General features: G+C 31.1%; 1 protein-coding gene across 4 annotated transcripts in view; it reads left to right on the forward strand.

Moving 5' to 3' along the window:
- LOC118200912 (enhancer of rudimentary homolog) overlaps positions 1-19,582 on the forward strand; it is a 32,963-nt gene extending 13,381 nt beyond the window's left edge. For 2 of the 4 annotated variants that reach the window (XM_035372902.2, XM_085813106.1), the window contains 3 exons: positions 1,409-1,493; positions 8,794-8,914; positions 19,233-19,582. In XM_035372902.2, the coding sequence (XP_035228793.1) occupies positions 1,409-1,493; positions 8,794-8,914; positions 19,233-19,332 (306 nt within the window). In that variant the 3' untranslated portion in view covers positions 19,333-19,582. Of the gene's footprint in view, positions 1-357; positions 484-1,408; positions 1,496-8,793; positions 8,915-19,232 lie in introns of those variants that run through there. The other 2 variants (XM_035372904.2, XM_085813112.1) reach the window with 2 other exon arrangements.
- Positions 19,583-27,633: the final 8,051 nt, after the last annotated feature.

Consider the following 27,633-nt stretch of genomic DNA (forward strand, 5'->3'; position numbering starts at 1 on the left):
GTGATCTAAACACATGGCTGCTTTTTAATGTTTTGGGACCTAAAATTTTATCAGTCTCGTTTAACTTGGGAGAACGCATGCTCATATGAGTTACACAAGCACTCGCACTAGGTCCAAAAGACCCAATTCGTGTTTTTTTTTTTTTAAAAAAATATTGTAAATCTTCAGAAAACATGTTACATCTATGTCAATAATAAATTTTATGATTGAATCTAAAAAATATGCACATTAAAATTTTTAATATCTGCAAATGCTTTTACGAAATAAAATTTCTTAAATTGATAGAAAATCATATTATATGTTAATGTAAAAAATAGTATACCTTTATTCTGTATTGATTCTTATTTTCTTTATTAGCACTATAGGCAAAAAGAAAAATGCAACAATAAATGTTAGCAGCACATTGAAGAAAGTGTTTTCGTGTGTTCTAAACACAAATATTTTTCACATTGGCGTTTTCGTTTTTCTGTGCTTTTTCGCTGGGTAAATACTGCATCTTTTTTCTTTTTTGTTTCCGTTAAATTTTTTCCAGTAAAACACTTTATGTCATTCAAACTCTCGTTTTCACAATCTATAAACACTGCCTGAACCAATATCATGTGAACTGAAAATTCGTAATCACTTCCGTCCTCATTTTCATCAATACATTCTTGGTCAGTTGATACATCTAATAACTTCTGCAACATTTCTTCATTGCAAGATAAATTAAGTGACATGTTTGCCGCTTTCTATACTATCACAAATCAACTATGTAATAGTAATACAAATAGGCACACTTGGTCTAAAAAGACTATGTGATCAAAATCAAGATTTCGAATCAAAGCCCTAGCGAAAATTCTTTGGAAACATAAAGAGGTCAACCTAAGAGACGACAACACTGCACCTCAACAACGTGCATGAAATAGGTGTGCTTTGAGAAAGGTTTGTTTAATCCCTCAGGTCCATTGGACCCAGTGCACGTGCTCATGGGTTAATTATCACTAATTTGGGGCTATTGGAGATAAAAAGCTTAAAATTTATCAAGAAATATTTCAGAATGATTAATTCCAGTAATGTTTTTTAACAATCATTTAATGCAAATTGTAAATGTTGAGTAATGCAGTATCAAATTACAGTGATTGAAAATTTTTCTAGAAATTTGATGAAACCAGACGAGATCCTAATTTTCAGGAAAGAAAAGACTAATATAAATCGGGGTACATAAGTCACGTTTTTTCTTGGCATAAATAAACAAAAGAAAAATTGTTCACAAATTGAAGACAAGGATCTTGCGCAAGCTCGTCATTGTCTAGATGGATCATGATGTGAAAAATTTTGGAAACATTATTTTATGCATTTAGTATGTAGTCATAAAATGTTTGTAATTTCTGGAATATGTATACTTATAGTGTACCTTTTGTGTTTTTAGTCTCATACAATTTTGCTTGCTCAGCCTGGCAAACCAGAAACAAGAAGTTATTCAGATTATGATTCAGTGAATGAGTGCATGGAAGGTATGTCATGTACAAAATGAAAGTAAGAAATTAATAAAGTTCATGACTGTAGATAAAGAATATTTATTCAGTATTCTGGTCCTTATGTGTTGATTGATACCAGTAGCTACTCAGTTATCACCTGGACCTAATGGTAGTCTGACTTTTCTTAATACACTCTTGCTAGCTTTAGTGATGCAAACAGTACTATATGTCACTCCCCCCTCTACGCTTCATTCTCTATTTTAGTAAACTCATCTTTCAAAGACAGTTAAATTTTTAGCTTATTAAAATTTTATTCTCTGGATCCAATTTTCGGCTCAATTTCATTGACATTAACTTGCTGTGCCAATGATAAATACATCCTTTTCCAAGAGTTAAGCATATAGTAAATTTCATATACTTAGAAAAGTTGTGCTTAGATAGGTTTGAATTTTACTTGAATTTAAGCAATTCAGTGATATTTCCATGACAAAAAGTTGCTGTTATAAAATTATTCCAGTATATATGTAATTGGTTTTGTAAGCATGTTACATTTTATACTTAGATAAAATATTAAATCAGGAAACCTCACTGCAATAAAAGATGTGACCACTGTGACTCTCATACAAGTTCTGAAGCAAAGTTCTATGTCTTCAATTAAGCTGTTAAGTTCATTAAAATATTGCAGTTCTTCTAACAAGGTAATTTCCAATTTTTTAACAGTAGTTAGACAAACTGACACAGAATAATCGCAAATTAGTTGTTGATAAAAATGCACGTAAAACTTTGTACCAATGTCTACTGAAAGTAGAACTTTATAAGATTAGAGATGATTTTAAAAATTGGCTTCTGGGATCAGTTTAAAAGCATACTTTGAAAATAATAATTTAATAATTGCAAACAAATTTCATTATTTGATTCAGTCAACAAAAATTAATTTAGAAGCTAGGGATACTGTAGAATCTTCTCCTGTGACAAACAAAAATTGAGAAAGCCTCACTAAGAGATTTGCTGTAAAGAACTCTTATCTGATTGTTATGTTTAATAGTTAATAAAGTTTATTTTGTATGATGTGACAGAAAAGAAATATGATTCTTTCAAGTAGTATGTGTAACAAACTTTCAACATAGCTTGCAGTATTGAGCAGTTTAGTTTAACAACTGATCTCTATGGAACAATTTTATGTCCTCTAGTTGAAAGTTTGAACCCTGTTCATATATTGCGATTATTTGAAAAGCAGCAAAAAATTACTGAAGCTGAACAAAAAATTTGGAGTCTTGATGCAATAGTTGAATTTCTAAAAACATAGTTTAGTGAGAAGAAAAAATAAGATTAAGCAGAATAGATATTTATTCTTTTCCTGATTGCAAGCACTTGACAACTACCCAAAATATATATATTTTTTTGATTTGATGAATCATGAAGCAGTTCCTACTTGTTTGTTTTGTTTAAAGGTTCATGAAACATGTAATTGTAAAAAAGCATTTTATATTGCATTAGACGGGAAAAGAAAAAAAAAAAAAAAAAAAAAAAGAGCCTGGTTTAAAAAAAAAAAAAAAAAAAAGAGTTATGTAGAAAGTGAATAGTTAAGAGTCACTTCAGTAATGAGTGTCAATTAAATGTTAAATATCAGATCTGTTCAAAAACCCATTTGAAATTTTTGTGTACTAATCTTGTATGCAATAAGTCTAGTAAAATGCATAACCAGAAGAACAGGGGCAATAGAAAACAAGCAATTCCTTGCATTTGCATACTACAAATGAAATTTTTCCTTCATGCTCTGATTGTAAGCACACAGAATGAAAATAAAAAGCATCACGTTAGATGTGTAGCATCATGTATGTATCAATCATTAATAATTGATACAGAAGCTCAAAATGTTGTGTTTTAAGGTCTAGTTCTGAAGAAATGGGTTTTGACTTGCAATCGAAAGAAGACTAGTCTTGTTTTATTTTGATGGAACAAAAAGTAAAATTCATAACCATAAATGTTACAGGATTTATTTGAGAGCTTTAATGATAATGATTCCTGTAAATTAGATGCTGTAGATTATGATGTCATTTGTAATAATATTTCAAGCTGATACGTTTCTTGGATTCTTGAAATAAAACGTTTAACTGTTTCCCAAACAAACGCAGGCCTTATTGAAGTACTGTTGGGGCAGACACTGCTGAGAAGTTAGTAATGTACTGGCAAATGAGAACATGTTTAGTGGCTATAGAAACAAAATTGGATTGGACCTTGGTGGGCAAATTAACGCAAGCAGCACAACATAAATATGGCTGTTGTATCTACATTACCTCAAGAAGACCTACCCATTTCATTGTTATAGAACTTAGAATTATTAGATATTTGAGACCTCATTGAACAAAAATATGAAGAGTTTTTTATGGTTTATTTTCAAGCCTAGCTAAATTGGTAGTCCTTAAGAGCTATAATATCAAAGAACTGTGTAGCGACTTATTGCAGAGTTCTATTCAGAAAACAGTTCAAAGAAGGGTTAAATTTACCCTTTATTCCAACTTGACAGATGGCTCTTGTGTAGCCTCCGCTTGATTTCCCAATAAGCCTCCACTTGGGCTTTAACTCAAAAAATGAGAAACTAATCTAATACTAATCAAACTAAAACCAGCCAAAGCTGCAAAGAATTAAATAACATAGTTGGCCTTTATTTAAGGTCACTGGCGAATACTAGCAGGCATAATATGGCTGTATCGTAGTAAGATCAGTCTTTTAGCAACAGTGTGGCTGGAAGGCAAAACATAACTCTCGTAATGCTTTACAAGGCCCTTCTTTGTGAAGTGATGTAGACTTAAATACTTGCTTCTGAAACGGAATCCTAAAATCTCATATTCGTAGGGAGACATAGCAAGTAAAGGAAAGTTTTATTCCAAAATAAAAAGAACTAATTAGAAAATTAAAATAAACCCTACAAGTTCATCAATTAGAAAATTGAGCATGCCCTCGTACCTGAAAATTATGACCTGTCTTTAAAAAGATTCAAATCTACTAATAAGAAATTGAAGAAAATCGGGTATCGTTAGAAGTATTATTAAGTCTAACAAATGGCTGCAGGAAGGTATGATTGAAGAAGTTACTCAAGAGCAATTCTTCCCCATTGATGGGCAGTATAGAGGGAACTTGTACTTTGTCCAGTCATTAAAGAAACTTCCTCAGTATCTTCTATGAAAATAAAACCAGTCTTCAGTGCTTCGATAAATTTTCCAAATCAGCCTCTTTTTAAGCGACTGCTTGGAGACTGGAATTAATTTTATTGAAACTGTTCCTTCAATTCTTGCAAAGTTTCACTTATATGAAATTGGTATGTTTTTAGACATCATAAGAACTTATTTACAGATATCTCAAAATCTAATAGCTTGAAATTTTTTGTTGTTTCTTTAGTATGCTGATGGTACAATAATGACATTTTTTGCCGCACCAGTGTGTGATATTACTTATAGTCTGTTTTTGCTGATAGCAGTTATCAACCACAGTTTGTCCAAAGAATCATGACAAGAACAATACTTTGGATGGATACTGAAAAACTGTGAGATTATTTTTATGTTGATAATTGTGTGATGAGCACAAAGACAGTTTCAGAGATAAACGTGTTTACTGAATCTGCTTCAAACATAATGATAGAATGCCTGATCTTAGAGAATGAGAAAGCACTACTGTTCGTACTTGTAAAAAAACATGTCGAAATAAGAGTGCTTTCACTTATATTTTTACATCTATAAATTACATCATCTTTTATGATGCAAGATAAGCTTTTAAGCTACATGAAAGAAGAAAGAATTTTGGGGTGATAAAAGAAACAAATTAAAAAACGGAAATTGCTGTAGTGGCTTAAGAAACTGCATCATTTGAAACATATGAAGATTTCAAGAAGGTTGAATATCGGTAGAAAGTTCTACTTGAACATGCATACTTTTGTAGGTGCAAGTCAAATGGCATTTTTAGCCTGCATCTGTTCAACCCTTTTCGGCACGCAACCTTTTAAAGTCAGAGTTTTGATTTTTAAAAAAACGTAGGCAGTCTAATTAGGCCTAGAGGAGTACACAAGTAAAATTTTGTGAAGATTGCCCTTATCATTTTAATTCTGTGGGTGTGCCTAAAGTAGCACACTGATTGAATAGAGCTTTGAAAAGAGTGCTGAAATGAGTGTTGTTGTCAATGAACTGATCGATGAGATGTGGAGAAACAAAGATTACGGACTCTCAGTTGTCCTAGATGATCGGTGAGCCTGGTCTGGGCACACCTAGGATTCGCCGTTTGATTTTAGGCAAGATTTCAAGGTAAAAATTTAAAACTTATATAGAATAAAGAGATTATCATACAGCCAAAAAATAACATAGAAATTTCTTTTCAAACAGTTCCTTTTATACCCTAAAAAAAATCTGGAAGATTTCATTGAAAAATGAGGGTCTTAAAAACTAAACATGGCTAATATATATGGACTGGTTTGTGTTGAGCTGCCATCTACTATAAATAAAGAAGGTTCAGAGTAACCTAAATCCTTTTCCATTCAATTTTTCTGTGCGTACAGAAGAAAATTTTTAGGTGTGTCCAGACCGGACACACTGTGCCGCCAAGGGTTAAGAAGTGAATCTCTTGATAGCCTACTAAAAATTCAGTTACTTCAGCACACCAAGTCACAGGTAATACCACTGAAAAGAAAACACTATACCACAACATGAGCAAATGGTAGCTACATTCAGAGCTAGATTGGTTGAATCTGTGAAAAATGCTCTAAAAATTGATGAATGTGAAACTTTCTTTTAGACCATTTCTCCAACAGTTCTTATATGAATTACATGGCAATAATCGATGTTTGTTAACAACTAAGTGACTGAAATCTGGAACTTGCAGCTTCCAAAAATTGGCTCCATGTTCCAGGTAATCAGAACTTGGCTGACCTTCTGTCAAGGGGATGTAAATCCAAATGACTTTAAAAGTACATGTGGTAACAAGGACTACCTTGATTGAAGAATTCGAAAGAGCAGTGCCCTAAGTCACTATGAGCACCAATAAAGAAGAAAGTGGAACTGAAAAACTGATGCATAACTAATATCTGCTTATAACTAAAAGGTCCAATGTACCACAGTTTACAAGAAAGTTTTCAGAATTCTCAAATATGATCTGAGTTTTAACTTGGATATTACTTTTCCATTCTATGCAAAAAAAAAAAAAAAAAAATATGTAGAAATGTAAAAGAATCTGATAAATTTTCATGTTTATGAAAATGATGAAGGAATGTTATAACTGAAGTACTGATTTATAAATGAAGATGAAACTCAAGATTATATTTCTCCAATAGTTCTCCCTCCCAGATATATGGTAATAAGAAGATTTATTGAGTGCAAAAACATATTGTGAACAAGCATGCTGGGACATCCACTCTCTTAACCATTCCGTGTGAAAATGTTTAGATTTTAAAAGAGAAAAGAATTGCAAACAGTGTGGCCAAGTGCAATTTTTATTTAAAATAATATGGTTTTTGTTTTCTCCATGCTGTGTACATTTTAACCATACTATCTTTGTATCTCAGCTCATGTTACATTTATTAAATTTACAAAGCTTCAGTCTTTTGTATGCTGCACTGAATACGTTATTTCATATTTGATATGTATGCATTTCAATAATAAAATTATAAACTATATTGTCATATATATATATATGTATATTAAAGTTATAAATACATGTATACAAGTGTTTGAGTATTTATTTGAGCTGTCCATTTAATGGTTTAGAAAATAAAATTTTGCATTTGTTAACTATATTGAAAATCTTCAGCTTTTAGTGTCTTTTTCTTTTTAATGGCAACATTGTTAAGTGATAAAACCTCTGAGATATTTTTTTAATGGAAAAGCCTTGCTATTGCCATGATGTTATTCAAAATACAAACGACGTGTGTTCTTATTTATTTCACATGTCTGACAATAACATTTGATCTGAGGGTCTACTCCTCTTTTCCTTACACCAACATCAGGAGAGAACTTGACGGTATTTTAAATGCGTCTGTACCTCAAAGAAGTTGTGAGCTTACAAACATACATTTTGAGTCCGATCCTAAAGCAGTGGCAACTAGCTTCCCTGCAACCATGACATCCAGGTTACAGCAAATTTTAAAGTATAACATTTCTCCGATTATTTTAATCTCTAAAAGCGATAGTATGGTGATGTTTAATTGAATGCTTAAATAATTAATTATGATCACCATGAAGAAAGTTGGTCATGATAGTCTATAAAAAGTGTCTTTCATTCGAAAAAGAAATGAAATGTATTTTTTAAAATATTGTTAGAAAGTGAGAATTACAAGAAAATGTGCAAGTTTCAGATTATATCAATCAAAAGTATAATTTTAAAACATATTTATATTAATAATTTAGAAAAAAAATTCATTTTATATACAAGACTTGAAAACTTAAATGAACATGAGTTCTTCATTGTAATTTTAATCTCAGAAATTTTCTTTGAATATGATTTGAATAGCTTGGTTTTAAAAAATGCACATAACTGGACGGAGCTGAAGCAAGAATTTGCTATTCTAAAATTGTATTAATTACTTCCATGGTGACCTTTTTATGTACATGGCCTACCTGCAAAATCAGTAATACATGGAAAGTTTTTAGTGAAACTAATGTGTAAAATAACTACTACAAAAAATACATGATAATATATTAGTGGAGAATAGGTGATGGATTGTGCAGTTTATTATAGAAATGATTTTATATAGTTTATTGAATCTGTATTTCCATGTATGTGCCAGAAAATTCTTGTAATTAATAATAATTATAATGAAGATAACCTGTACTCAGAATTTTAAATTGCTAATTTTGACTTATAGAACTGGCAGTTAAAATTGTTATCTAAAGAATTACATTATAGTTAACTTTTTATTTTTCCCAGTCAAGTTCATGATTCTTAGAAACCTTTGATAAACAAGGAACCAACTAGGATATATCACTCAGTTTGAACATTTCTTTATATAATAAGAAGGTGGCTATTCAATTAAGTTGCTGCCCTATATTCTAGAAGCTCAGTAATTAAGACTATTGCATATAATTCATTAATTGCAGAGAATGATTACATTTTATTATTATAGACTGTTTTTATAATATTCATGCTATTTTTATAGTCTATATATTTTATTCAGATAATGTTTTTTAGACGTTTATGAATTGCAGTTTATGCGAAGTTTTGTATAAGTTGATGCCACGGTTACTGATATACTTTCACAAATTTTTAGGAATATTTATATTCTTTATACAATTTTTTAACAATATATTTAATTTGAATGTATTTCTATGATTCAAATACTAATGTTTAAATTCAGGTGTATGTCACATGTATGAAGAACATTTGAAAAGACAAAATCCTGATTCAGCTTCAATAACCTATGATATTCGTCAGTTATTTGAGTTCATTGATCAGCTTAGTGATTTGTGCTGTTTAGTGTAAGTTGCAGTTATATTTTCTAAATTTATTTTTTTTATACCATATGAAGATTTTTTGGTACTATTCGGTTTCGAGGGCCGTAAAAAAATTGCAGCGAAAATGTACGCGCAAAAGCGCCAAATCTAACGTACGCGCTGATTTCAGATTGCGTAAGTTTATATAGTTCTATATTTCTTACGATGCCAATGAAATACTAGTTTAATTTTTAAATCATTTTTTTGATATCCTATGGATTTAATAATTTGGGAATTGCCCATGACGAAAAGTCGGCAATAGAATTTTGGGTAAAGTGCAGAATCACCCACTGCTTGACACATTTTTAAGAATTGCACATACTCGGTATCCATGTGCACATCGACCTATTTTCACTTAAAAAAAAAATCCTAGAATTGCACAAAAATGGCCTTGCGCCCACCCTTGACTTTATCTATGTACACATCGACCTATTTGCACTTAAAAAGTAAACGAAAATTGACAAAAATCCAATTGTTTTTACCGTTGTAAAAAGCGGCAAACAAAAAAGTGGGCGATTCTGCACTTTACCGAGAATATTTTCAAAGAAAAGACATCATTCCTTATAGAAAATTACGTTTGAACAACCAACGAAATGAAATTATGCTTTAGCAATAAGTCGGTAGCGAAATAGCGATGCAGGCATCCATTCAGTTATGTTTAGCAATTTTTATGTAAATTATAATAATGATTTGAAATAGTTATTTACTCTTATGCTTCCATTCAGTCATGTTTATCCTTTTTCATATAAATTATAATGATAAAAACGTATTATATGAAATTAACCTTTCATCTAAATCAAAACATCAATCTTAAATAGTTATTTACTATTATACTTCCTTTCTTGCCGCAATTATTAGGGTTGCCGCAATTCTTTTTGGCAGCATTGGCATCAACAATAGTTTGGCGATTTTTTACGGCCCTCGAAACCGAATAGTACCGATTTTTCCTTTTTTGGGGGGAAGGGGGATTTTTTTGCTAATAATATATTCATATTGCGTTTATGTTAAAAATATATTATATATTTTATGATTTATGTATTATTAATATCAGATTGTTCATTTAATTTCTTTATTGATATCACTATGTTTAATAGTATGAAATTATATAATGTTTCAAATACTTGTTGGTAAGTTCTCTTATCAGCTGCTGTGTAGTGCTTGTACAAATGTTTGTAGTTTCAAGTAGAAAAGGGCAAAAATGTTTCTTTGTAATATAAATCTTTGCAGATACATTTCTTATTACATTTAAAAAGTATGCAAAAATCTTTTGTTGCATTTCTATTGAATTATTCTGCTTTATTATTTCATTTAGTAAGAGTTAATAAAGTTTAGTCTTTTGCAGCTAATTTGTATTATATACGCGTATTAATCAGGATCTTCTTTATCCATATTCATAATCTTATATTAAAAATTAAAAAACTTGTTTTTATGAAAAGCTCTTGTTTTATGCATCTCAATAACTGTGTTTGATTTGTTTAAGCAAAAGGAAAGTAATTAATTTTTTAATAGATATAAAATACATGTATGCATCTTATCAAAGTACTAAAAGAACTCACTTTTTGCTTTTACTTTTACAGTTCTGATATCGGAACTGAGTTAGGGTCATTAAAAAATATAGTACTTATGTATTAATGCAACCACCTTGGTGCAATTTGGCAATTTTTTTACAAATGAAAAGGTAAAAATTATCAAGTGAAAGTTGGTAGTTTTCATCTTTTTTCCATCTAAATTATCGATATATATCATACGTTGGCAAGTATTATCAACAAATGAAAACATATTTTACCAATTTTGCCTTTACACATTTTTACCTCTTCCCTTACAAATTTTTTTGAAAAAAATTGCAAAAAATCTTCACATTTTTTAAATTTTATTATTAAATACAAGGAAATGAAACAAAAAATATGTAGGTTTTAAGTTGAAATTTTTATTTTTTCCATGTGTAAAAGCATTTAGTTTTAATATTAGTTTACTATCCCGAGTTATCGTGGGCAAACGAAAAAAGGTTAAATATTATTGTATTTGTATGTTATTATATTTGTATGATATGATAGTTTTTGAAACAAGGGACAACACAAAGTGATACCTGACATTCTGCGCACTGGTATCTGGTCTCTTTTCTTACTGGCTTACCTCTGGTATCTCTTTTATGGGAGCACAGAGTACACTGTCTTGTTGGATTTGATTTTGTTTCAGTAGCAGGAATAACATTTGGAAAATGTCTACCTCTTCATAATTACTATCTGGGAAAAAAAAAAAAAAAAAAAAAAAAAAAAAAAACACTGCTTTCGCTGACACTCATCATCGCCATTATTTTACTTTTTTTCAACACAACTATCCTTCTTTATACATAACTAATCCACAAGCCGACGTATACTATACAATAGGGAAAACATGTGACCAGTCCCACCAAAAGAACGACAAAACCAACAAAACTTGGCAAACTGCAAATCAAAGCTGAATATCTCCTTTCATTTTCCTTAGGCTGAGTAAAACCGTGATAAAAAAATCATACTAACAAATTCTGCTTCACCCGAGTTTTCTGGGGATAATAATTAGCGACAATATATATAAACCCGAGATAACTTGTGATAATCAGGCAAGTGGTTAAAAAATAAAACACTTTACATTTTCTTCCACATCTTTTTGTAATTTGTTTTGCACTGTTCTTGTCCCCAAGTGTGCAGGGATCTCCTTTTCCTTTACATAAATAAATAAATAAACAGAGAATTGCAGACTCAGCATGGTGCAAACCTCAGCAGCACCACCTATTCCATTTAAAGATTTTGCTTCAAAATTCTGTATTCCTGCAGAAAATTTTACTGCTGTTTCTCCATTGCTGGCAATTTCCACAAGTGCATATTTTAAAATCAAATATTTAAGGGGGAAAATATCACAGTTTGCTTTTAAAAATCATTGGAACTTGGAATACAATAAAACAAATGCATATGAAAATGGCAACATTGCTTGAATGAAAGATTGTTATGAGCATGGTAGCTTAAAGAATGGTTATGTGCATGGTTGTCAGAGCTTGGCACATTTTGAAAATTTGGTGCTTGAAGATCTCTGTCAGCACTGTATAGATTTCAATAATTCTACCAAGCTTCTTTTTCAAGGGTAGAAAATTTTCGTCTTTTACAAACACTAAATCATTCACAAAGGTTTGATTTAGCTGGGGTGTAGTGTGCCAGGCCTCCTCGTGGTGCATCCTGGGTTATGCTAAATCTGCTACAGCTTTGCCGCTTGTTGATGGCTCCTGAGTGTAAGAACATAAGCGTTCAACGCTGTCAGGAAGTCATAAAAGAACTATCCCACAAGATATCTTTTCAATGGGTGAAATGAGATGGCTGATATGCTTGCAAAAAAGGCGGTTATGGTTTTCCAAAAGCCAAAAATGAGTGCAAGCCTCCATTTTGTTAAGTTTCTAAGATCGCTAACGTATCAAAAGACTTTTAGAGATTTTGCCACTCGGGCTTGTGAGGGTTAAGCCTTGGAGTGTTTTCTTAACAAACCCAGCTTTTGTTTCTGACCACCCGCAAACGATTGTGGTTGCATCTTTAGGACTATTGACAGGACATGACTGTCTTCAGAATCATTTATTTCACATTGGACTAGCTGATTCGCTGCTGTGTGTTTTATATAATAGTCGACGGCCAATGACGGCGGAACATTTGGACGAGTGTGAAGCACTAATAAATTTTTCTTGTAGATTTCAGTGCTATTGGCAAGCAAGAAGTTTAATGGCCTAACGGCCAATGTAACTGTCATTTCACAAATAAAAAAGTTTAATTTAGCTATTATCCACTTTGGTCTTTGTTTTGATTGTGAGAGATAATCTGATGACTAATATTTCCAGAAACTTTGTTACTTTGGTCTTTGTTTTAATTGTGAGAGATAATCTGATGAATTATGTTTCGAAATACTTTGGAAAAGATCATGAATTAACTTCCACTGCTTGATAAAGAGAAATTTCTACTGCTTGATAAAGAGAACAAGTTGTTAAATCATAATCAGGTATCGAATTCAATGGAGCTGCTATAATGAAATGGAGTAAGAGCATTTGAGTTGTTTTGATCATTGGAGAGAGCAGCAATGGGTCTTGAATTCAAGCACAACTCTACTCAAATTATTAATGTGACAATTCTGTTTAAGTTAAAATCTGTGTGCAAAGAGTTCTTTAAACATTAGCTTTCATTTACTTCATGCAGGCCTCCGAAAGGCTACCAAAATGAGAGGCTGCACATGGGTTAAAATTCCAAATAATGTTTTCTTTCATTGCAGTAAGCAGGAATGCATTGTTGAAAACAAATGGTTTTTCCCTTCTTTCTTCAGTTGCTCAAGATAAAACTGGAATTTGTGAATCTCCTCAGAGAATGAAATGTCCTTTGATTCAATAGCTTGTAAGGCAGCCTTAGAATCTGATAATACAACCTCTTCATTGGACCAGCAATTGGGTAACAAGAAATTGCTTTGATGCCACACAGACATCCGTGACTTTTCCGGCAAATGCTGTTGATTGATTTCTTACAAAAACATCAGACTGAAAAAAAAAAAAAAAAAAAAAAAAAAAAAATAGAATTTACTTTTAAATGTTTGGTGATCCTTCAATAAAGGAATTATCAATATAAACACTTAATTGTTCTGACTTGAAATGCAGCGTAGAAATAGTCTCTAAAGCTGATTTTGTTTTATCCATTATGTCAGCCAAAGACTTGCACTAGTTTTTGTTTTAAATATTTTAATTACTTGCACAGTCAATCCATGTGATAACATATTAAGCACAAAATAGTTAATTATATTTTATCCGTGTGTATACAAAGGCTTGTAATAGAGATAACATATCTAACTAAAAGTTAACTAAATAAACATTTAGTGGTCTATGACATCACAGGCAACCATACTTGGCAGAAATGGAAAAGCTAGTGAATGGTTGCCCATGCAAAGTAAAGTAAATTAAAATACCATCTAGCATGAAAATTAACAAAACCTAATATTTTTAACTTTCTTGATAATTTTTTTCTTAAAGATTAACTAAGATTAAAATAATGCATTAATGAGTTGAGTACCTGATTCCAGAAATTTATGTTAGCTTAATTTTCAATTCAACGCCCAATTTCAAGTCTGGCATCTAAATAATATGTCTCTTTCAATTTTTAGTAGTTTTCCCTGTAGTGAGATAGATATGTCAGTGAAGTGGCATGGTGCTTCATGTTCATTGTGGCAATAATGTGCTTTCATTCTACTCTAATTTTGTGAAAGCAAAATAGTATGGATTGGGATGCTCTGAAAAATTAATAAATAAGTTGCTGGACACACTACATTAACGTGGGAAAAAAAATTTTGCATAGAGAACGCGTTATCTCATTGCTTGAGCTTGATGAATATTCTTGGAAGACGAGATATCTTGTCCATAGTGATGAAAGAGTTAAATTTCAACTAGTTAAATTTATTGAAATTTAATAGCCCTCCTACAAAAAGGCATACTGTAGAGTCTGCACTTGGTTCTTTAAGGACATTTATACCTCAGATTCTGTGAACATCTCATTTCCCAAATTTATTTTTCCAAACTTTTAAACTGATTAAATCTCTCCTAAAAACCTTGTTTTATTTTTCTATTTAATGATTAAATATTTTTTCATTGCATTTTATTTTGTTGAATTTCAAGAATATTTTCAAAAATTATTGAATTTTAAAAAACGGTTGTGTATTTTATGATTTTCATTTCCTGATCTATAGCTTAGATATCAAGTTGCATCATAAATATTTTAACAGCTCAATTAATACAATTTGTCCATTTTGCTGATGTTTTTTATTCAGTTCACTGAGATGCTGAGCCATGTCACATTAATCATTTAATCAATCAATGTTCGAAAATTTGTCACAACTACTTTTTTTCATTAAAATAAAGCTTTATTTCTTCTAATAAATCAACAAATTGCTTAAAAACTTGACCACAAATGGGCCATTGAACATTGTTGTATGTAAAAAAAAAAAAAAAAAAGAAAAAAAAAAAGAAATTATTCATAATATTGTTCATAATAATTTTCTGGATTGCATCTTTCAGAATGAATTTATTCATGCTTGCTTGTGTAATCCTGCAGCAATGTGAGAGCTCTTGTCCAATTGCAGATCACAATTTCAGAGAGGAACCCAACTATATGAATATTGCTACTATTTAATGCGCAGCCCTTTTCTGCCATTTTGCTTGCCTTTTTCTATAGACCATTGTGTGAATATGTAAGCTGTACAGAATTGTGGGTGCGTATCGTACCCGTAAGGAGGATGTGTGAAGAATATAAACTGCAAGAATTAATCCTCCAGAAATAAATTATGTGATGTATCTTCACCAATATTTGCTATTTTTTCTTCCCCATTACACACCATTCAAACTATGCAACAACCTATTACAGCTGTTCCCAATTCATTATACAGTCAAAAGTCATTAATCCGGACTCGTCGGGACTTCGGCGATTCCGGATTATCGATATTTCCGGATTATAGATCATCAGTTTAAATCTCGTAAGATGGCATGCAGAAATTCTAAAATTAAAAATATGAAACTGTAATCTATGAAATAAAGAACAATTATGATATAAAGAGTATCAAAATTTAGAAAAAAAAAAGCTTAATATTTATTTGTTTACTTTATTAAACATTTCTTTCAATGTAAGTTGTTTAAGTTGCTTCGTTTTATGAGATAATACTTTCTCTTTAATTCTATAAACAGACATAATTTCTTGTTCAGTTACAAGGTTCCGCTGTTCAAATCCCGTTAATTGCTGTGCCGAGAATACCGGCTAACTTGTCAAACGAAATTTTTTCGTTTTCACTAACCTCTCTGTCACCTTCTTCATGTCTTTATCCATTTTTTGCAGCAATTCCACTTTTTGTTTGATGGACATCGGAACATACTTTCGTTTTGTAGATCCTTTGGGAGCTCCAGCATCGGAAATTCTATTTGACATAAACGAAAGTTCAAGTTTACTTTTATAAAATTGCTCTTACAGTCTGCAAAAAATAATAAGCCGGAAATAATTCGAAGATTAAGGAACAACGCAATCATCAACATTAACTGAAATAGATAATTTTAGCTTATACCGTCCGTTATACATAAAACGCACACGCAGAAATGTATTCTGCGCTTGCGCAAACACATATGCGCAGTCGTAAAGCGGCGCATGCGCAGAAAATTTTTAGCTTTGAGGTCCGGATTATTGGTGTCTGAATTAACGACTTTTGACTGTATTACATTTAAATCAAGCTTGTGAAAAAATGACCCATTTTAATTCATTACACTATTTGAATTCAATGAAATATTCTATACATATATATGTAATTAAAGAAATAAAGTAAGTATATATATAGTTTTCGCACTAAATGAATTTAAGATCATACAACATTATATATATGTAAAGTTTGTGTGTTATTAATATAAATCCACAGTTTTATTCCATTCTTGATGAAATTTTGTAGAAAAAAAAAAAAGAAAATCTATACTTGGGATTTTTTTATTAGAATATTACAGTCACATCATCCATCTTAGGTTCAACTTGCTGTTGCATTCCTAGTATCAGTGCATGTCATAAATGCTGAGCAGGGAGTTGATAGTAAATTTTTAGATAAATATTAATATTTCTACACAGTTTCAGTTTTGAAATGACATCGCTCAGGTTCGTGTCATCGTTTTTGCATTACAGCTATCAATTCTGACTAAAACCGTTAGATGGTGCCGAGTTTATTTGCTGTTTAGAACAGTGTGGAAATTGATCCTTGAGTTTAAGAACTGAATGGAGAAAGAGGTGGTGGGATGTGCTTAAGGAGGATAATGTTCACCATCTGGAAATAAGGATGGAATGTGGGTTGTTGAAATGGGACAACCAGAAATGCCAACATTCCCTGTCACTTTCTGTGCTTAGGTTGTGCCTTTTGTATTAAGAATAAACATTTGAGTGTTTTTGTTGTTTGCTTTTTAAATTTACGTATTCTTTTCACTAAATGCATTTTAAAGTTATCCCTCCTAAATTTATTAGTCCAAAGGGATTTGAATCCCGAAGGACTATTAGTTTCGTTTTGGCATTTTGCGTCGGACTCATAAATGTCGGTTCACTTTTCAAACTGTTGCCACAAAATGTTAGAGTCCTGCATTATATTTGAAGAAATTAAATAATGAAAAATCTGCATAAATGTATGTATATGTCTCGTATTGTGATAAAACAACGGTACATAGAGTCATCGAATTTTGAATAACGTAATCCTCCAACGAATATAAGCATGTGGAAGACCAAATTTGAAATTTGTTTTAGGATCGATTTCCTATTTTTTAAAACTTTGACGAATTTTTGATTAACAAACTCAAGGATTTCAAAGCCAGCAATGGCAACGTTGTGCAGAAAAAACATTTTTATCTCCAGCGCGTGAGTCTCTGTATCGGAAATTCTAAAGGTATGCTCGTTTTAAAACTATTTTGCGACATTGCTGTTGCACTGGATCTTATGGTTTAAGTGCGAGGAACATGATATTTAATAAAGAAAGGTAACACACAAAATGTTAAAAAACGCCCCTTTGGACGTAATTTAAAATCTGAAACATTTCAGATTTTGTTTTTTTATTATTTAATTAAACTATTCAAAAAGATATAGACACAGAACATAGGCATAGAACAGGTACTTCAGCTAGTTTCATACCTCAGTCAGCTGTTGTTATACAGAATTCAGACTTTCTGCAATTTATCTTTTATAAAGAGTATAATTTTTTCATAAATGTAACTATAGAGACTGGAGGGATATAACGAAAAGTCTAATTTCATAATTTTTACAAAATTGATTTTTTTAAGTTTAAAAATGCTAAAATGTAATGATAGCATTTCCCAACCCAAAAAGTACCATTTTTTAGTAATACTGGTGGGGAAGGTTGGGTCCACTGTTATGGGAAGTGACTGTCAGGTTACCTGTGCGTAGTGGCTGCAGGTAGCATATCTGACTCCTTATAATTATTGGGTAAGATTGTGAGGTTACATACTCCTACTGCATTTTAAACTCAAATATATTTGTTAGAATTACAAGAAACTCTTTACATATATATATAACTCATAGATAGCATAGATAAGTATTTAAATTAATTATAGTCCTTGTAATGTGAGGTGAGGGTTCTGCTAACGAAGGTCTCTCTAGTCGAGAGTTGAGGAGCGTTCTTCTGGTGTTACTCCGATGGCGAAAATCTTCAGACTGAATCACATGTGCCTCCTTAATTTTACAGTAGCATTTGATTCGTTATATCTAAAATGATATCAGAGGAAAAAATCATATCATTGGTTCCTCACCCCTCCTGAAATCGAGAGGCTTTGATGACAGACACGGTGCAGAACGTTAAAATCTCCTGACACTAGGCATGAAGTTATGTCTCGGCGATTTCAAAAACATGTCGTGTGACACCTCGTAAAGGCTGGGAGAAGTGAAATGCAGGGACCGCACACACAATTTACTGATCTCTGTGTGGTCTGTCGCACTGGGAACAGTGTGTTTTAAATGATGTAAAGTCATGGCTGTGTTCTTCCAAATGAATTAGTCAGTGGAACTATAAAATATCTGAGCAAGTGATAACACTGATAAACCTGATCTGATTAATGAGATCAGTTATGTTTTTCATTGAGAAATCAGTAAGATTGATTGTTGCATTCAATGACTTTAAATCGATGCATATTCCCACCTCTTTTGAAGGTACATACTACTGGCTATGTTATTTTAGCCTCACTTGGTTTATTGAAATCCAAATTCTCTAGTCTGCTATCTACTTGTATCTTTTGGGCTTTAGAGATACAAGAATTTTGCAGATTTATGGCTTTCCCCCAATTTGACTTCAGCTAACAAATGAAGTGTATTTTCATGAACATTGTCAATTTTTATTTTAATATATGCATTACAGAGGCTGTGGTAAAACCCGATACTAATTTCTTGCAAAATAATCCATGAAATCTATGTGATATTTATGGAACAAAATATTTCATAAACATAAGTGTTTAACAGCAGAAAAATGATTTCATGCTTAATAGCAATTTTTATGAGATGTATTTCTAATTAGAAATACGATTATTAATTTCAATAGTTGATATTTGATTTTGTTATTAGTTTTTTATTTATTTATTTGCAGGTTTTTTCACCCTCCTCCTATTTTGTGAAGATTATAATTTGTAGCTGCCAGACTTGTATCGCTCTGTCTTGTTTCTTTATTTTATTTTACTTTTCTGAAACTGATATCTTCCTAATATTTTTGAAGATGTATTTAATAATTTTTGTAATATTTTTAGGTATCAGAAGACAACAAATACATATGCTCCTTACAACAAAGATTGGATTAAAGAGAAAATCTACATATTGCTTAAACGTCAAGCTTCTAAGAATTCATAAATACATTTTATTCAGTTTTCCCCTGTGCATAAAATACTCATTGATCATGCAATTTTTCCCTTTTTGTAATTTTTTTTAGTTATCCTTTATTTCTTTTAAATCGCTTTACATTTTTTATCATATTCTATTAATCTTGTGTTGTGATAGTTCTTATATGTATACATTTGTAAAAAATTTTAAAATGTTTTTAATGCATAAAATCATTATCTTTGTACATAATTATTTATGGAATAAAATATTGAAATGTAAAGATGTTTGTAAAATGATTGCTAAATGTTATGGCTATACACAAAAATTAATAAATGATGACAAATAAATAATCAAGGCAAAGAAAAGAAAAAAAATCTAGTAGTTATATATATATATATACTTATTATAAAGTGTAACTTTTCTGATGCTACATAGTAACTTATTCCTACACTGACAATATAAATCCAAACAAATATTTCTATGAGTGCAAGGCTAATATAGTGAAAATCATATAAAGAAAATTTCCCAAAATATTAAAGCTATTTGCATTTAATAATAAAATTATGTCAGTAGAAAAAATTTATAAAAAGTGTGTGTGATACAGCTATGATTAATACAAATGTTATTTAATTTTCATCGCAATTATAAAATTAAGTAATATTGCTATAATGACAAAGATTTTGAATATTGAAAGAAATCCTATACTGTATACTTGTAGAGTTCTTATTTTTCCCTTAGATGCAGTTGTAGCAGGCTTTTTATTAAGTTCATAGTAGGTTTTAACAAAGCTATAGGGTTCTTCATGAATACATTTCTGAGATAGAGAAGATTAATGAATATAAGCTTCTCTTCCTGATCCACTGAAAAATTCCTTTCAGTGTGTCTAATTGCATAAAAATCCATTTTCTTACAGTTAGTGGGAGGCATCATAAATGCTATCACAGAATTCTGGACAATTATTTCAGATGTTACTGTATTTATTTGTTATTATTGTCAATGTAAAAACTTGTCATAACTGTCAGAAATATGTCATTATTATTTCATTGCTTCTATATTACTTTAAAAATAATGTTGTTTAACGCTTTGAGCACCATGTCTATTTTATGCATCTTTCTTGAAAGTTTCAAAATCTGACAGGAGAGCCAGGATCACTTGATCAAAGTTGTATAAATTTGTAACAAAATAAATATTCCAATATTACTGTTTTGAAAGCTGTTATTCACTGCATTAGTACAGCTATTTTAAAATATCTGTTCCAAATGATATTTTTCTTAACAAGATATAAATTAATTTAAGAGAATGCATGTTTTCCTTGGCTCAGTAAGAGGGAAGCAAAGTGTATATTAATTACTAATTCAGATTTTGCGGTTTTGCAGCTGAAGATGATGGTTCGGTAAAACCATCGAAACTAGTCCTGTGAAAATTTTGTAAATTAACGCTGATTTTTGTTGTTTGACTTCTGAATTAGTATTTATTCGGCGTGTTATTGTGTCTTAATTGTATATTAATTGTTATTATTAAATTATATAAAAGTATTAAACAATTTAAGCATGGCAAAATCAGTTATGACTTTTGAAAACTTTAAATAAAATTAAAGAAATGTTAGATATTTTTTTAAATTTTAAGTAGATATACACTAAATTAAAAAAAAAGAGCCCACATTCTTTTAAGTAATGCATTTATAAATGCATAGCTAAATTATCCCTGCTGGAAAACCATTCATAAATGGATTATGGAAATGTGCACGAAAGTGTCGACTATATATGGGTGACATCACACTCAAAGTGTTAATATGATTTAAAGCATTCATCTGTCTTATGTTGTAGAGACATTAGGTTAATTTTAGAAGCAGGCAAAATGAAAAATGAGCAATTGCCTTTGCCGGGAATTGAACCATGGACCTCTGACATACCGGCTCAGCGTGCAGACCACTACACCACAAAGGCATGCTAGGAAGGTGTATCTTATGTATCCCCCTTTTAAAGTGTGACTGGGGTTTTTAGGGGACCCAATCACCAAGTCCTGGGTGAAGAGAATCATCATCCAACACCCTTTTAGTTCAGGCACCACTGTAAAGGCATTAGGTAATTTGGAAGTAGGAAAGATGAAAAATTAGCAACTACCTTCGCCAGGGATTGAACCACGGACCTCTGAAATACCTTATAATGTAATGTTTTCTGGAAAACATTGTTGAACTATATCATAACAGTGGATGTGTGCTAAATGCTATTCTGTTAGTAAGTTCTAAACATAGACGACATAGTCAGCTTTCTAGGCTGCTGATTTTTGGTTGGTGCCAGGTAATTTATTCTTAGATGCATCAATCAAATATAAGTATATTTTGCTTTAAATTAATATATTTTATTTACATGGAGTGCCAATCATTTTCACTTCCTAGGATGACAAAATGCTGAGCAGTGTCTGGTACTTATAATAGATTTAATTTATTTGGAAGGGAGCATTCATCTATATTTATTTAAAATGTATAAAGCGAATATAGTTATGGTATTGGTTAGGTTAAATGAGTAGTACAATTAAATCTGTATGAGATGGTAGGTAGGTGTAACTGATACACCATATTATATATATATATATATGAATGGAAAATATGGTATATAAAAATTACTTTTGCATGTACAAAAAAATAGTGATTCTCAAAAACTGTTGAAAAAAATTTAATGAATTATTTGTTGTGATGCATTATCGTAACACATAAATGTACAGAGTGAAAAATTGGATAAAATGCATATAGCCCAAAAGAGTATTTCCAAACCTATTGAAATCAAGTAACATATGATAATAGATTTTTAAGAGAAAACAAATACTTCAGAAAGATGTGTACATCTTTAATTAAATAGGGAATGTGATCATCAACAAGGTCGTTTAATTGAAGTTTAGGGGAATAGGTTCCATTCTTCCAACCAGTACGGTCTTCAAGGCACTAAGATTTCTTCAGGAGGAATTTCCTTCTGCAACAGGTTTTCCTGTGAATTATCTTTGTTTGTATGACACAGATCAGGAGATTTGGTGAGGCAAGTTATTTATTCAGTGTTTTCAGTTTTGAAAAATTAACCGTCAGATTTGCTGAATTTGAATATGTGTTGATGCTTGAGGAATGTTCAGTCCCCATGAACTAATACTATTGCTGTGGTTTATTTCCTAATTTTCCCATAATCCTCAGAAGAAAGAAGCATTTCTGAATACAAAAGATAAATTTATTCGGACATACATATTGTAAAAATTATGTATACAAGTTTTACATACAATTGAGTTGCCCGTTTTCAAGAAACCAAGGTGTGTGTCCTGGTCCATTAGTGCACCTTTGATATATAGTATTTAGTTACTGGTAAGTGCATGCCTGCATCAATTGCACAGTTACTCCATTCCTATCTAAAACCTAACTGATTACTTTTGGTTATAAATCGCCAGTGAAAGTACACTGCGCACCAAAGAAAAGGGGGGACAGTTCTATATCTCCCGTTCTACTGGGCCGATTGACGAAATTTAACTTGCGTTTTTCATGTCTCAAAAGTGCGCTTTGGGATATGTATTAAATTTATATATAGCATTGTTCTAATATAGGTAACACAAAATCGGACTTTTCTGTAATAATATACCAATCTTTTTCCATATTTTGATTCTGTGGCTCAAATTACACCAAACTACGAAGTTTTGTAAAAATCACACGAGTAATTTTTTAAAAATTAGCTCTCAAAATTTTAGCTCCTCAATGTGAATTGAGTTTGGGATATATTTATTAATCTCTCTCTTTTTTTTTTTTAAAGCTTATTTGATTCTTCCTTTCACATTTCGAAATTCAGGTTCATTCCAAATAAAATTCAACCATTTTTTATGAGTTTTAAATAATTTTTAAAAATTTTTCAAAAAATATTTTGGATTATAATCTATAAAATTTTTAACATCTTAAAATAGGCATATTTCTAAGCATACCTGCAAAAAATTAGAATTTTTTATTCAAAATTTCCGAAGATATACGTGAATTTATGTATTGGCGCATTATATCTTGGCATATTTGTTGAAAGAGATGAAACATCAGATGTGGTTTAAACACTTTGCTAAAATTATTTGGAAGTAGAAACGAGGTGCCTTGTTTTTTCCGCTCCGGTATAATGGAAGCGAAAGGAAAATTGGTTGACATATATTAAGAAGTTCACCAAGCGAGTTATTCTTGGCCAACTGAAAAAAATTCGCCAAGATAAATTTTTGAATTTCTCCGTAAATTTCGCACGAAATTTTACAAAATTTAATATCTAAGAATAATTTGAGTCATAGAATCGAGATAAGAAAAAAATTGGTATGTTATTTCAGAAAAAGTCCGATTTTGTGTCAAAATATCTTATGTTAGAAAAATGCTATATATAAATCTAATATATATCCTAAGTCGCGCTTTCTAGACATGAAAAACGCAATTTGAATTTTGTCAATTGGCTCTGTTGAACGAGAGATATAAAACTATTACTTTTTTTTCTTTTTTTTTTTCTTTTTTTTTTTTTTTCACAATGGGTATTTTTTTCTTGGGACAGGAGAAGAGGAGAGTATCCCAAAACTAAAGATTGTAACTAGAATGCAAACCCAGGTTCACATATCTAATAACTGTCTGGTACACTGAAATACTTTTATGATTAATTTCCTACCAATTTTAGCTAATCCAAAGATATGATATAACTATTTCACATTGCACAGGGCCAAAGCTTAACAATGCTGATATTTTGCATCCGTCATCTCTGCAGAATTGAAGTACTGTCACTCCAAACTGATTATATTTTCCGCCATTATATGACTCTTTGTTCTTTGTGACTGTATGTTATTCATAAAAATAGAGCAACTCGCATAACGGATAGCAAATAAATTTAAATATAATGTATTAAGGTATTCAGTGCTTGGTTATAATAAACATATTCAACAAAATGTAGAAATGTCCATATATTCAGCATAAAATATAATTGTGTAATATAAGTTATATAAATATAATATTATTTCATGATACTCAGCTAACTGTCTACTTATTGTTCTCTCTAAATCAATCTAGAGTCTGGTAGCACATATAATCAATCTGGACAGATACGTCTGTGGAGATAAATGATACATAACTAATAGAAACATTATCTAGTATCATATTCAGCTAGATAATGAACGTGCTGATTTGTGTACATGTATTACTGCTTTCGGTAGATTTCGTTTTTCTTATACAAAATACATGCATATTTTCTTATGCCTTTTAGTGCTAGTTGTGTACCTGAAATGTTTTAAATGGCACTGGACAGCCATTTTCGAAAATTTGCCCGATATTCATCCGTATTTTGACGATTTCATTGTACACAATGCAAACTTTTTCTGCACTTTTGATGATCAACTGAAACATTTTTAAACTTATATTTCAAATTTAAGTTTTGGGATACATGAAAGTGTGAGAATATGCATCTTCTAAAGCACTTTGTCACATTCTTACATTTAACCTATCATATTCAGTTTGAAAGTAGATCTAAATTTTTACAATTTTTTTATCAATTTTAATTCGATATGCAGTTTAATTCCTTTTCGGGTTTTCATCCGCAGAGAACCCGTTGGCGCTTCGGGCGCCGTTGCATTTTTACTCGCCAAGCTCGCGGTTCATCGACGATGAGCCGAGCCGTAAACATGATTTTTAGTGCATGTAAATTCAAGTTAGCAGACAAAACAATATATTAAGCATATGGTAGTAAAAATTTACAGATAATAAGCATGTAGATGTAAAACTAACCGATATACGATCAAGTTAGCACAGAAAAGAATATATTAAGCATAAGACAATATATAAACATTTATAACAGAAATAAAAATTCATTTAAAAAATATAAATTAGTATTAATGTACTGAAGTTACCTCGTTAAATGAAAAAAATTTGTCTTAAATTCCAGTTAACATAGAAAACAATATATTCCTTACACCAGCAGCGGTTTGCTAATTTTGATGACCATGGTGATGCATCAAACTATTCTGTCATCTTAGATAATCAATAATATTTTTTATTTCAAGTTAATCATCTATTTGTGTCACACCTGCCATTCTCTGAAAGGTTATTGTTAGAAAAGCATTAACAATACATTATCTTGTTAAAATTTTACGCCATAAAAATTGATTTATTCTCATAATTTTAGATGACAATACCACTAATAAAAATAAAAGCATTACTTAATTATTTAAAATGCACATGTCCATTTTTGCGGCCTACGGAAATAAATTATTTTAGAGGTTGGAAACCTCATGGTTCTTAGAGCTGTTAATAACTAAGAACATAACGTGAACAGCCAAAGCCCCCTTAAGATAATTGCAGGCGGCTTTGGAACAGCCGTGTAACAAATTAGCATTCACACCTCCTTTCATCCCGAACTGAGAACCGGCATCTACCTACAAAAATATTTCTATCTATTCGTTGTTAAAGCGAACAACGACAGTGATAATTCAACAAAATGAACGCAAGACAAGCGAATAGGATAAATCTGCTGGGTTACCAGGTTTGAACTATTATCGCCAAAGTTGGCGATGTTTACATTTACCGGGTTCTCTGCGGATGTGCTTCCTCCTTTTCTATTATTTCGTAAGTTAAGTTGAAAATTATTAAATTCTCGGGCCTGGTTTGGTCATTATGTGAATTTACTAAGAAAAAATACTACCCGTATCGCGATACATTACATATTGAATGTTAAGGGCTTCAAGACATTTTCATCAAGATCCTTTAGTCTCAACGTACATTTTCTGACAGGAACAAGGATTTAACAGGGAAACTACTGAAGGTACAAGATAATAATCGCAGTACGTTGCTTAGTTTCACTCATAGATCATCACATGAACTAAGAGACTGCGTTAGCATATGAACGCTTAAATTACTTAACATCATATAAACTTAAGAGAAGAAAAACCATCACATGAACTTAAGAGATAGTTATTATAAAAGTATGATTTTGTGCGTTATAGCACTATTTGAATTATCACGAAGATTTTCTACTCAATTTGTAGATTATTTAGTCCAAAGGCATGTTAGTCTGGAAGGGCTATTACTTTCGTTTTGGCATTTTGCGTCGGACTTCTATAAATGTTGGTTCACTTTTCAAACTGTTGCCACAAAATGTTAGAGTCCTGCATTATATTTGAAGAAATTAAAAAAAAAAAAAAAAAATCTGAAATGTTTCAGATTTTAAATTACGTCCAAAGGGGCGTTTTTTAACATTTTGTGTGTTACCTTTCTTTATTAAATATCATGTTCCTCGCACTTAAACCATAAGATCCAGTGCAACAGCAATATCGCAAAATAGTTTTAAAACGAGCATATCTTTAGAATTTCCGATACAGAGACTCACGCGCTGGAGATAAAAATGTTTTTTCTGCACAACGTTGCCATTGCTCGCTTTGAAATCCTTGAGTTTGTTAATCAAAAATTCGTCAAAGTTTTAAAAAATAGGAAATCGATCATAAAACAAATTTCAAATTTCAAATTTGGTCTTCCACATGCTCATATTCGTTGGAGGATTACGTTATTCAGAATTCGATGACTCTATGTACCGTTATTTTATGACAATGTGAGAAATATACATACATTTACGCAGATTTTCATTATTTAATTTCTTCAAATATAATGCAGGACTCTAACATTTTATGGCAACAGTTTGAAAAGTGAACCGACATTTATCCGTCCGACGCAAAATGCCAAAACGAAACTAATAGTCCTTCGGGATTCAAATCCCTTTGGACTAATAATGAAAAATCTGCATTAAATGTACGTATATTTCTCGCATTGTGATAAAACAGCGGTACATAGAGCCACTGAATTTTGAATGGTGTAATCCTACTGCGAATATGGCGCATGTGGAAGCCCAAATTTGAAATTTGGAATTTGTTTTATTATCGATTTCATGTTTTGTAGAACTGGAACGAATTTTTGAGTAACAAACGCAACGATTTAAAAGCGAGCAATGGCAACACTCTACGGGGAAAAAAAAAAAAAAAAAAAAAAAAAAAAAAAAATATCTACAGTGCGTCGAACTGTGTATCGGAAATTCTAAGATATGCTCATTTTAAAATTATTTCGCGACATAGGTATTAAACTAAATTTTATGGTTTAAGTGCAAAAAACATATTTAATAAATAAAGGTAACACACAAGACGTTAAAATAATGCCCCTTTGGACGTAATTTAAAACTCATTTTTTCCTGAAGTTTTTTTTATCAAGCGCATTTTTCTGTCAGTTTCATTACAGTTAGAGTAAAGATTTTCGGCTTGAATGAGAGTAGACGTATGTTCCAAGTTGCATGTTGTGCAAAGTTATTGGAATCA

The sequence above is a fragment of the Stegodyphus dumicola genome, chromosome 1 (genome assembly GCF_044657685.1).
Source record: "Stegodyphus dumicola isolate Sdum_Otavi_A_Nest chromosome 1, ASM4465768v1".
Classification (NCBI taxonomy): domain Eukaryota; kingdom Metazoa; phylum Arthropoda; class Arachnida; order Araneae; family Eresidae; genus Stegodyphus; species Stegodyphus dumicola.